Source organism: Dendrobium catenatum, unplaced genomic scaffold (assembly GCF_001605985.2).
Source record: "Dendrobium catenatum unplaced genomic scaffold, ASM160598v2 fragScaff_scaffold_847, whole genome shotgun sequence".
In the NCBI taxonomy this organism is placed as follows: Eukaryota; Viridiplantae; Streptophyta; class Magnoliopsida; order Asparagales; family Orchidaceae; genus Dendrobium; species Dendrobium catenatum.
In genome coordinates this window covers 5,444,225-5,454,723 of record NW_021319309.1, presented here as the reverse complement: position 1 = coordinate 5,454,723, position 10,499 = coordinate 5,444,225, and the positions used below count along the sequence as shown (strand labels likewise).

General features: G+C 39.7%; 1 protein-coding gene across 1 annotated transcript in view; it reads right to left on the bottom strand.

Annotated features, from left to right (window-relative positions):
• Positions 1 to 294: 294 nt before the first annotated feature.
• The window catches only part of LOC110097812 (protein FATTY ACID EXPORT 2, chloroplastic), a 25,621-nt gene continuing 15,416 nt past the window's right edge, over positions 295 to 10,499 (bottom strand). The window contains exons 2-3 of the mRNA XM_020824386.2: positions 873 to 1,007; positions 295 to 763 (exon numbers count right to left, since the gene is read on the bottom strand). Coding sequence (XP_020680045.1) covers positions 621 to 763; positions 873 to 1,007 — 278 coding nt within the window. The 3' untranslated portion in view covers positions 295 to 620. The remainder of the gene's footprint in view (positions 764 to 872; positions 1,008 to 10,499) is intronic.

The following is a 10,499-nucleotide window of genomic DNA, read 5'->3' as shown; positions in this document are numbered from 1 at the left end:
TCACATGTCAAACATAAAGTAATTAAATAAAATATGATGGGCATGTTTGCTTAACTATCAAATAAAAGCTTAAGAAATGAAATATGGTAGCATATACCTAATGCTTCAAGGAATAACATGAAATTCAGTCAAGTATTGCAGATTAACTGTGATGCATAAAAAAAGGTACCCATGAGTATTCAGACATCACTATTACTAATGTAAACAATATCAGACAAACAGGAAAAAATGATCATCAAGCCAAACGCCCAAACGGTAGCCATTTATCAAAATTTTCAAAAAGAAATGCAGGTGTGACAATGCAAAAATGTAGACAAATGTAGTATCTTCCGGACACTGAAAAATTAATTTGAAAGAGCATAGGCATATTAAAAGGCTTAAACGGCATTAACAGCTACTCTTCCTTGTGTTTGGATAAGATCCAGTCGCATGAACTACTTGATGAAAAAACATTACAGAGCATCAAAACAGCAACTAAAAGTATAAAAGAACGAAAGCATCAAAAGAGCAACTACTTGATGGCATCCTAATATGGCACGCTAAAACAATTCAAAAGAGAGCAGATCTTCTTGGTATGAAGCATTCATGTAAAAGGCAAACAGAAAAGTGGAAGTTTGGTTCTACGCATGCAAACTGCGGAGGATACCGTGAAGATAGCCACCAGCCATTATAAATGAGATAACTGAAACAACACCAGCTGGAAATATCTTGCCAGATCTCTTGAAACGCGAACCCATAACTGCTAGGAGTGCAGCAGACAAACCTAAAGAAGACGATTAAACAATAAGAAGACGTAAGAACACAATGAAATCTAAACAAATAATTTTAAGTTAGTTTGGTCCTTAAGAAGATGTCAATGACCAGTTTCCTACCTAGCCCCAAGGACGATGCAAAAGCTGGTTTCACTGGAAGCTGAGTGTACACGTAATACAATAGCAATGCTGAACCTCCCCCAGCAGCAAGTGACTTCTGGCTACCACTTTTCATATAGCCCATGACGCCACCCACTGCAACAAGGAGATGTTTAGAAGTTTCAAATTGGCCAGTGAAGCAATAAAAGGAAAAGTGTGGTGAAAGGCTTGAAGCTCTAAAATGTTGTCATGAAAAGCAACAAAAAATAACCCATCTTATAGTGGTTAGGACAGTTGCATTATACTAGGACTCAGCAGATCATATGACAACAGCACATTAAACACACCTAACTGATGGCATAGTGTGCAACATTTCAACATTTGCATTTAGAAATTATAACTTTAATAACGCTCAAATAGCAGTCAGACTCCTAGGACCAGCAAGTTTCATATGTAGTATTTTGCGCCCACATTCAATGATAAACAAGAATGTTTTGCAATTCAATATTTATCAAATGCAACATTTCTGCAAAGTTTCAACGATGAAAACAAATTTTCGTGGGATGTTATAATATTTTTACTGCAGATTTTATTTTTATTTTTTTCTTTATTAGAAGTTTAAAGGGACTTTATCATTACAAAAAGAAGGGTTGGAACATGTAAAACACAATCATAATAAATTTCTTGTTGGATGTGCATTTGGTAAGATAAATTCCTAAACTAAGTAGGAAATTGAAATTTTATGTCAGAGTTAATCTCTTTGTACAAGCATAAGGTTTGATTTAATCATCTGTTTTCCTTCTACTAGATTTCTATATTCTAAAAAAGAATTTAGCTTGTGTGTTTGATTATTTCTTTGTCAAGGTTTGATATTATGTGGATTTTAATGTGGAGTGATTTTCAATTAATTTTTAGGTTTCCCAATTTCTGTGTAAGTTCTAATAGAAGGCTATTACATTTTTATCTATATGAATTTCTTCATTTTCTCTCGTATAACAAATAAAAATTTATTTCACCTTATGGGAAAAAATGGTAAAATGTTGAATATTTCTCATCTTCAGTATTTGTAACATTTTACTTTGCGCACAACAATGATGGTTTTTCTCATAAACTTAATACAAATTTTGTCATGTGCGTGCATAAAGGACAGACGAATTCCGCTCACCTGACACAGCTAACCGATCACATGGCTTCATGCATCACAACCATCTACTTATAACCATCTAAATAAATCTTAGCTATACACGTGTACAGAAAAATCTTTATAAACAAAGTACCTCCATGTAATGAGTGGTTAAGAGAATAATAAATGCTGCATTAACTTCTCTGTAGCTTTCTTGGTCATCTCTTTATGCTCCTTCATGGTATTAGAGCAGGACACCTCTAGCAGAAGGTAAATCCCTGAAAACTTCCATGGCCCAATCCTCTTCATCTCAGATTAGGAATCTGCCATTAGATTCATCGGCAGATACCTTCACAATTCCTGCATCTCTAAAATTTGTTATTTCAAATATCAAAACCATAGTTCCCACCCAATTATCGAATGATAATTACCCCATATGGAGATCTCAGGCTACCAAGCTACTTAGAGCTAACGGATTTGTTGCATTCATCGATACCATAATTTCTCCCCCACCTTGCCTCAAGCAAACATCAGATGGCACGATCATCATAAATTCTAAACACACATAATGGGTTCTCATAGATCAGAAACTAGCTGCAGCCCTTTGCTCCACCATAACCCCCACTATCCTTCCATATATTCTTCATTTAGACTCCTCTTAAGCTGTTTGCACAACCGCTGAAAGAAGATTACAATCTTCCAACATATCAAGAGTTATTCAACTCAAAAATGAACTCCACAATGTATCCATGGAACAACACACAATAGTTGAATACCTCATTGAAATCAAGACACTGGTAGACAAAATAGCAGCAACAGGAGCTACCATTGACAAGGAAGACGTTATACTCTACACACTAAACGATCTCCCACCGGCATACCAATCATTCAAAAGTTCTATTCGCACTAATAGTACATCTCCTCAGCCTAGGCCCTATATGACCTGTACTCATTTCTGATTAGTGAAGAAATTAACCTACAAGTCGAAGCAGCTAGACACTTCACTCCTCCAGACCAGAATACAACATTATACTCAACCAGAGGCAGAGGAAGAAGAGGCAGAGGCCACTTCACATAGCACACTGCCCGTCCCAACACCCAACCGACAACACCTTGTCAAATTTGCAACAACAAAGGTCATTCTGCGACAACTTACTGGCACATATTCAACATCAACTATACCCCTCCACCACAAAAATCCCTACAGCCCTAGCTACCACCAGTGACAACCCCAACCCGGATTGGTACCTAGATTACGGAGTAACTTCACACCTCACCAATGACATCAATAGCCTCACACTTGGTGACCTAATGCCATACAATGGTACAGACAACATCCTCATTGGAGATGGCAGCACAGTAGCACACTCCCCATAGCTCATACAAGCGCATGACTTCTACCAACACCCTCTCGTAAGCTTCATTTACCCCAACTTCTTCATATCACAACATTATCTCACAACCTTCTTTCAATTTATCATCTAACCAAATATAATAGCATCACCATTTTATTTGATGCTTCCGGTTTTACTGTCAAGGATCTCACAAAAAACAAAACCTTACTCAAAGGCCCAAGCCATAATGGGCTCTTTCCGATCCCAGCTCCTCCACGCATCACACAACCATCAGCTCTCTCAGCCATCACAAGTCATTGAGCTGCAATCATCTGACACAACAAACTTGGACATCCCCACACTCGTACCATAGCAACCATCTCCAATACCAACAAACAACTCAACATATCCACCTTATCTTTTTTTTGTTCAACAGGTAAGGTCTCTAAAGGCCACAAACTTTAATTTCCTAGTTCTATTTCCCATTCTAAAATGTAATTAGAACTAATTCATTCGGATGTATGGGGCCCCTCCCCAATCACTTCTCATCAAGGCTTTCATTACTATGTTTCTTTCATAGACAACTTTCCTCGTTTTACATGAATTTTTTCAATGATATGCAAATCAGAAGTCCCATCCATTTTTATTACATTTAAAACTATGATAGAAAAACTTCCCCACCACATCAAACAACTCAGGTCAGAAGGCGGCACAGAATATGTCAACAGAGCATTACAAACATACCTACAACAACATGACATTATACATCAGATTTCATGCCCTTACACTCCCGAACAAAACAGCATTGCAGAACGTAAATATCGCCACATTATTGAAACCACAAGAACCCTGTTACATATAGCTTATGCACCATACTCATATTGGCCCGATGTAGTCATAATTGCATCTTATTTAATCAATAGGCTACTAACTCATACAAACCAAAACAAATCCCCACTACAAATCCTATACAACAAAACCCAAAATTATTCAACATAAGAACTTTTGGGTGTGCTTTGCTTCCCATGGATCCCTCCTCACAACAGACACAAATTGGCCCCTAAAGCCACTTCATGTATCTTTTTGGGATACTCAAGTTCCCACAAAGGATACAAATGCCTCAACCCAACCACCAATCACATAACCATCTCTAGACATGTAACCTTTCATGAGATCACATTCACATTTGCACAACCCACAACAACACCACCACCCAGTACAATCCTTCCATCCAACCCACTACTCCTCACACCCACAACCGAAACCAATACTATCCCGTCAACACACATTCGTTACCCCCCTCATATTACACCCATCACAACCCACTCCAACAATCCCATCATCAGACACCCACCCCTCAACATCATCTTTCTCCACTCACCACCCAGCAGCTACAATTCTCACCACTCCCACATATCCATCCACACACGGCCACATCCATCCACCCCATGATGACAAGATTAAAAGGCTCCCTCAAACCAAAAATGATTCTCAATCTACTTCACTAGTATTCCCAAAACCACCCTTCTCAACCTCCAGACCCCGCCACCTATACTAAGGCATCCAAACATCACCATTGGCAGCAAGCAATGGAAACCGAATTTCTTGCACTACAGCAGCAGGCAACTTGGTCTATAGTCCCACCCCCACCAAATACACTCATACTAGGCTGCAAGTGGACATATAAAATCAAACTCCATTCCAATGGATCCATAGCCAGATACAAAGCACGATTGGTAGCTCAGAGGCACAAGAAAGAATACGGGATTAACTACCTGGAAATATTCAGTCCAGTAGCCAAATCCCCAACCACTGGATGGTACTCACTATTGCATTTAACATATGGGAAGTCCACCAACATCCTGATGTGGCTGATGCCTTTGTACACGGCACATTGACATACACCAATTACATGAAAAAACCACAAGGATACGAGGACAACCTACGCCAGAACTATGTCTGCCTTCTTCACAATGCAATATATGGCCTCAAATAGGCCTCAAGATAATGTTTCACCGCATTTTTAGCATTTCTCCAACAAATAAGCTTCCACCCGAGCAAAGCAGACCCATCCCTACTCATACTCTCTCAAGTCGACTCGCAGATTTATCTACTCACATACACTGACGACATCTTACTCACAGGTAATAACAATACTCTGATTTCTAACATCATCATGCAACTGCATCAAACCTTTGCCATGAAACATTTACGTACGGCCAACAACTTTCTCGGCATCAACATTGCCACTCACAACCAATCCCTCTTCCTCTCCCAAACTCACTACGCCACATCAATTCTCACCACAGCAGGCCTCCACCTATGCAAACCTTTATCAAATCCCTCTTGTACCAAACCACCACCAATATACCACCCAACCCACTCCTCAACAATCCCCAAACCTATAGAAAACTCACATAATCCCTCCAATACCTCACCATCACCAGACCGGACATAGCCTACCATGTCAAGTTACTATGTCAACACATGCATAACCCACAATCATATCATGCATACCTTCTTAAACGATTACTTAGGTACATAAAAGGCACACTCAAATACGACATCTCAATCTCTCGTAGACCACTCCAACTCCACTCATACTCAGACGCATACTGGACAAGAGACACAAACACACGAAAATCCACTTCAGGATGCTGCTCCTTTCTCGACAACACAGTGATCTCATGGAGCGTCAAGAAACAACATACCATAGCTAGATCATCCATAGAGGCAGAATACAGAGCTTTGGCAGCATCCATCACAGATATCATATGGCTACGCAAACTACTACAAGATTTCAAAGTACCCACCTTACATCCGACGGACCTCCACTACGACAATACCTCAACCATAGCCCTAGCCAAAATTTCCGCCTTCCACACAAGGACGAAACACATAGAGATCGACCACCACTTCATTCAACATCATATCCATTCCAACACCATACGAGTATTTCCGATCAACACCCAGGATCAGATCATCGGCATCCTCACAAAATCCATGTCCACAGCGCGATTCCATCACCTCTGAGAAACTGACGATTCAAAGCAAACCATCAGCTTAAGGAGGCATATAAAGGATAGACGAATTCCGCTCACCTGACATAGCTAACTGATGTGGGGAGAATCACCAAAGAAGCATGATGGAGAAGAAGAAGAAGAGCTAAACAGCTCTTGGAGACCAAAAACAGTGAAAACTGTTTCAAATTTCAAAAATACTAATTCATATCACTTCCCTTTTACAAATCCTATATTTATAAGCTAGCAAAAGAAATCTAGATAAATCAAGAACATTCTAGAATTCTTGTAACAAACTAAATATCATATGCCTAAGGAGTATTTTAACTAATATGCTCTGCATCATTCTCCTCCGGTACGAAGAAAGCCAAGCAGGCGGCGGAGTCGGGATGGAATATACGGATTCGAGTGAGGACGGGAGATGGGTCGTGGCCAAAATTGTGAATACTTAAAAGAAATTATCCAAATCCGTGTTGTATCAGATTTCTGAAACATTGCAAGTAGAAGCCGCAAGAGCCAAACTTGATCGTTGGGAGTGGAGGGATTGATCTGCTCGAGCAAATTGTGGATGTTGCTGGAGGAGTAAAGCCTCAGCAAGCCAGGATAGCTTTCTTGCTCGAATCTTTGGCTCGTCTCAATGAGTGAAATAAGGATATCAAATGCTTCCTTCCTCGACTGTTGCTCTGTAGCAGTGTCCGTTATGATGCACAGAACAGCAGAGCGATACTAACGGTCGACAGAAACAATATCCTAATTCCAGTAAATGCCATGAGCCGTTTGATGCACTTGAGGGAAGCCAATTGGCTTGCTGGTAAACTGGAGGTGAGCATCACAGTCATTTGAAAGTTGAAATTCTCATTGTTCAAGTTGCTTGCAGCAGCTTCTGTTAGCTGCATATGCGCCAGTTCTTCGGCCATGAATGCTCTCATCTCCTCAGAATTTCCTTGCGCGTTGAATTCATGGAGGGAGGGAGTGAGGTACCCTAACTTTGCTATCAAAATAATATTGCTGATGCTATTAAAGAGATTCTTCAGCACAGCGCGAGCATTTTCTGCCAAATGAGAATTTGGGTTGTCGAGGAGGGAGACCAAAACTGGTATGGAGCTCTTGTTTTCTATAATCTTTTGGGCAATCTTGTCGTTTGTTGAAAACTTAAGTAAGACCTCTGCTGCAATAGGCTCTGTCTTAAGCTGCTTCAAAAGACATTTAATTACCCCTCCCCTGCCCATAGTTTCTTTGTTTTCCTGCGAAAAACGTGCGATGAACAGGAGGCACCATAACACCAAGTCGGCGTTTCCTGCGCCTGGGCTTTTCTTCAGGAGGCCCGCCAGCTTCTGAACGAGCTTGCAGGAGCTGTCCGTAGCCTCACTGATGCAGCTGGGCATTTCCTTCATCACAGCCTTAAGTTCTTCCAGGGCTTGGTTTTGTCGACTCCATATTGTCAAAAGTAATTCTCTCAGCTGCATCTCTTAGCTTCTTCTTAGGGTTCTTCTCGGCGTTGATAAGCGCGTTCCTCTGCTTCCACTCTGATATAGTATTGAGGAGCGTAGGGTTCGGTGCGAGCTCCAGCTTGAAGAGCTCCAGCTTGAAGAACAGGCAGCAACGACTTGGCCACTACCTTGATGGTGTAGCCCAAGAAGTCCGACATCTTAAGGTGGCCGAAACGCTAGTCGCGTGGCACGTAGATGTTCATATCCAGCCAAGGTCGTGGACGGGGAAATCATGTGTGGAGATCTCCGACGGTATGGTTTCCATTGGAGAGCGATTCGCTGGTATGATTGCCAGACGATGGAATTGCTGGTATAGTTGCCAGCGGGATGTGTAGATTCGCCGGTATGGTTGCCGGCTGGTGGAGGCTTCGAACATCGTCGACAGCCTAGCTTCATACATGGACTTCCCCAAGCATCCAAAACCCTGATCGACGTCAAGGGTTGATGTAGCAGCAGCCCAGGGCCCTGATCGACATCAAGGGTCATACCTCACTCTGATACCATCTGATGTGGGGAGAATCACCAAAGAAGCATGATGGAGAAGAAGAAGAAGAGCTAAACAGCTCTTGGAGACCAAAAACAGTGAAAACTGTTTCAAATTCCAAAAATACTAATTCATATCACTTCCCTTTTACAAATCCTATATTTATAAGCTAGCAAAAGAAATCTAGATAAATCAAGAACATTCTAGAATTCTTGTAACAAACTAAATATCATATGCCTAAGGAGTATTTTAACTAATATGCTCCGCATCACTAACCGATCACATGGTTTCATGCATCACATCCATCCACTTATCACCATCTAAATAAATCTCAGCTATACATGTGTTTAGACAAATCTTTATAAATACACAAGTACCTCCATGTAATGAGTGGTTAAGAGAATAATAGATATTGCATTAAATTCTCTGTAGCTTTCTCGACCATCTCTTTATGCTCCTTCCATGTTTCTTGTCTTTGAAAAGATTATTAAGGGGTAGCGTTATATCGATCCTACTTAAATGAAGATTTACATCAATAGACATGTTAACTTTAATCAGAGCACCTTCTGGTGGATTTTTTATGGATCAACTTCTATTATTAAAATTTCTACTTGAAAACCAAACGAAGTTCAAGATGAAATTGGTCAATCTTCTTCTTCAAGGAAGGTCAAAGTTTTTCAACATCCCTTTCATCTTTGCCTTCTATGAGAAGTCCTTCAAAATCTAGTGTACATTATTCCAATTCAAAAGGGAAAAAGTACAGGTGAAGATGAAGGTTCTAAAGCACTTGATTAAAAGAATTCAATTCAAGTTCAATAGAGCAAGAGAAAAACAAACGTATGGTATTACTTATCGATTGATCACTACTATACTGTTGTTATTGATTATAAGCAAGAACTTACTTCTTTATGAGGACTTGGATCCAATTCCCAAAGGTGTTTATCCCATTTCACATATGTAGTTCTGTAAGGTGAAGAGTAAAAATAATGGATCTTCTTTTAGTCCCTTTAAAGAACCAGTTTTCAGATATATCAACAATAGTTTGAGCACAATAAACATGGATTTTGTGAGAAGAAAGCTTGGTGGTTTCAGCATTATGGGGGTATGATGAGATTAATGCCTCCATAAAAAAAATTATTCACCAAATATTCTACCTAAAATAAGTATTCTCTATATATTCTCCTAAGAGATATCAATTTTTATTTTATTTTATTTTATATGTTAGATTTCTTTTGTTTATCAATTTCTTGTGCGGCAAACTATATTTCCTCAGCAAAAGACGATATAATGGGAATTTGTAAATTTGATCATAATAATATTTCAGTTATCTTTTGTGAGACCTCATTCCCTTACTGTTCATCTCTGACTTGGATTTTCCTCCCAGGATCGTCCGGGACGATATTGAGATCGTCCGGGACGATATTGAGATCGTCCGGGACGATCTTTATCAATTTCTTGTGCGGCAAACTATATTTCCTCAGCAAAAGACGATATAATGGGAATTTGTAAATTTGATCATAATAATATTTCAGTTATCTTTTATGCCCAAGTTCTTTTCTTACTGCAATATTTGAGTTCTCCTTTTGAAGGTAGGCTTAAACTGTCTGCTGTCTATTGGAGTTGATCTGCAGTGTTTTTTCATTGCAGTTTGCTTCTTTATCAATCACCAAGCCGCAATATTCAGCAAGCCAGTAAAAAAACACTTTAAATAAAACCGAGAAATGAGACCTTTTTCTTGAATTAACTTGGTTGGGAATTCTTTGCTTCTTTTTGTTTTATCCTTTGAATTAGAATTTGTCTGAGTTTTTTTAACAGCCTAATCACTCATACATATTTCTTCAATTTGAACATCAATGCACCAGTAAAAGCCTAACTAATGTTCACATGAGGATTGTGTTAGGCCGGTCCAACTTGGACCGGCCTAGGCGGAAGCGGGACAGAGACCCGGCGGAAGAGAGAAAGGGCTTGGGGGTGGGGTCCACTTGCAATTCAAATAAAGTTTAAGTGTTTTTGGAGAGAAAATGAAGGGTAGAGATGTCCTTTTGCTTTTGTTTTGAATTAGATTGTATTAAGAGGGAGTTAACCTAGGTTTTAGTTTTCATCTTGATTTTGAATGTGATTTGGGAGATCTAGGTTTTTCTTTTTGGCTCTAGGCTACGACTAGAGATTTGGAGAATTTTTCCTTCCTCTCAAATCG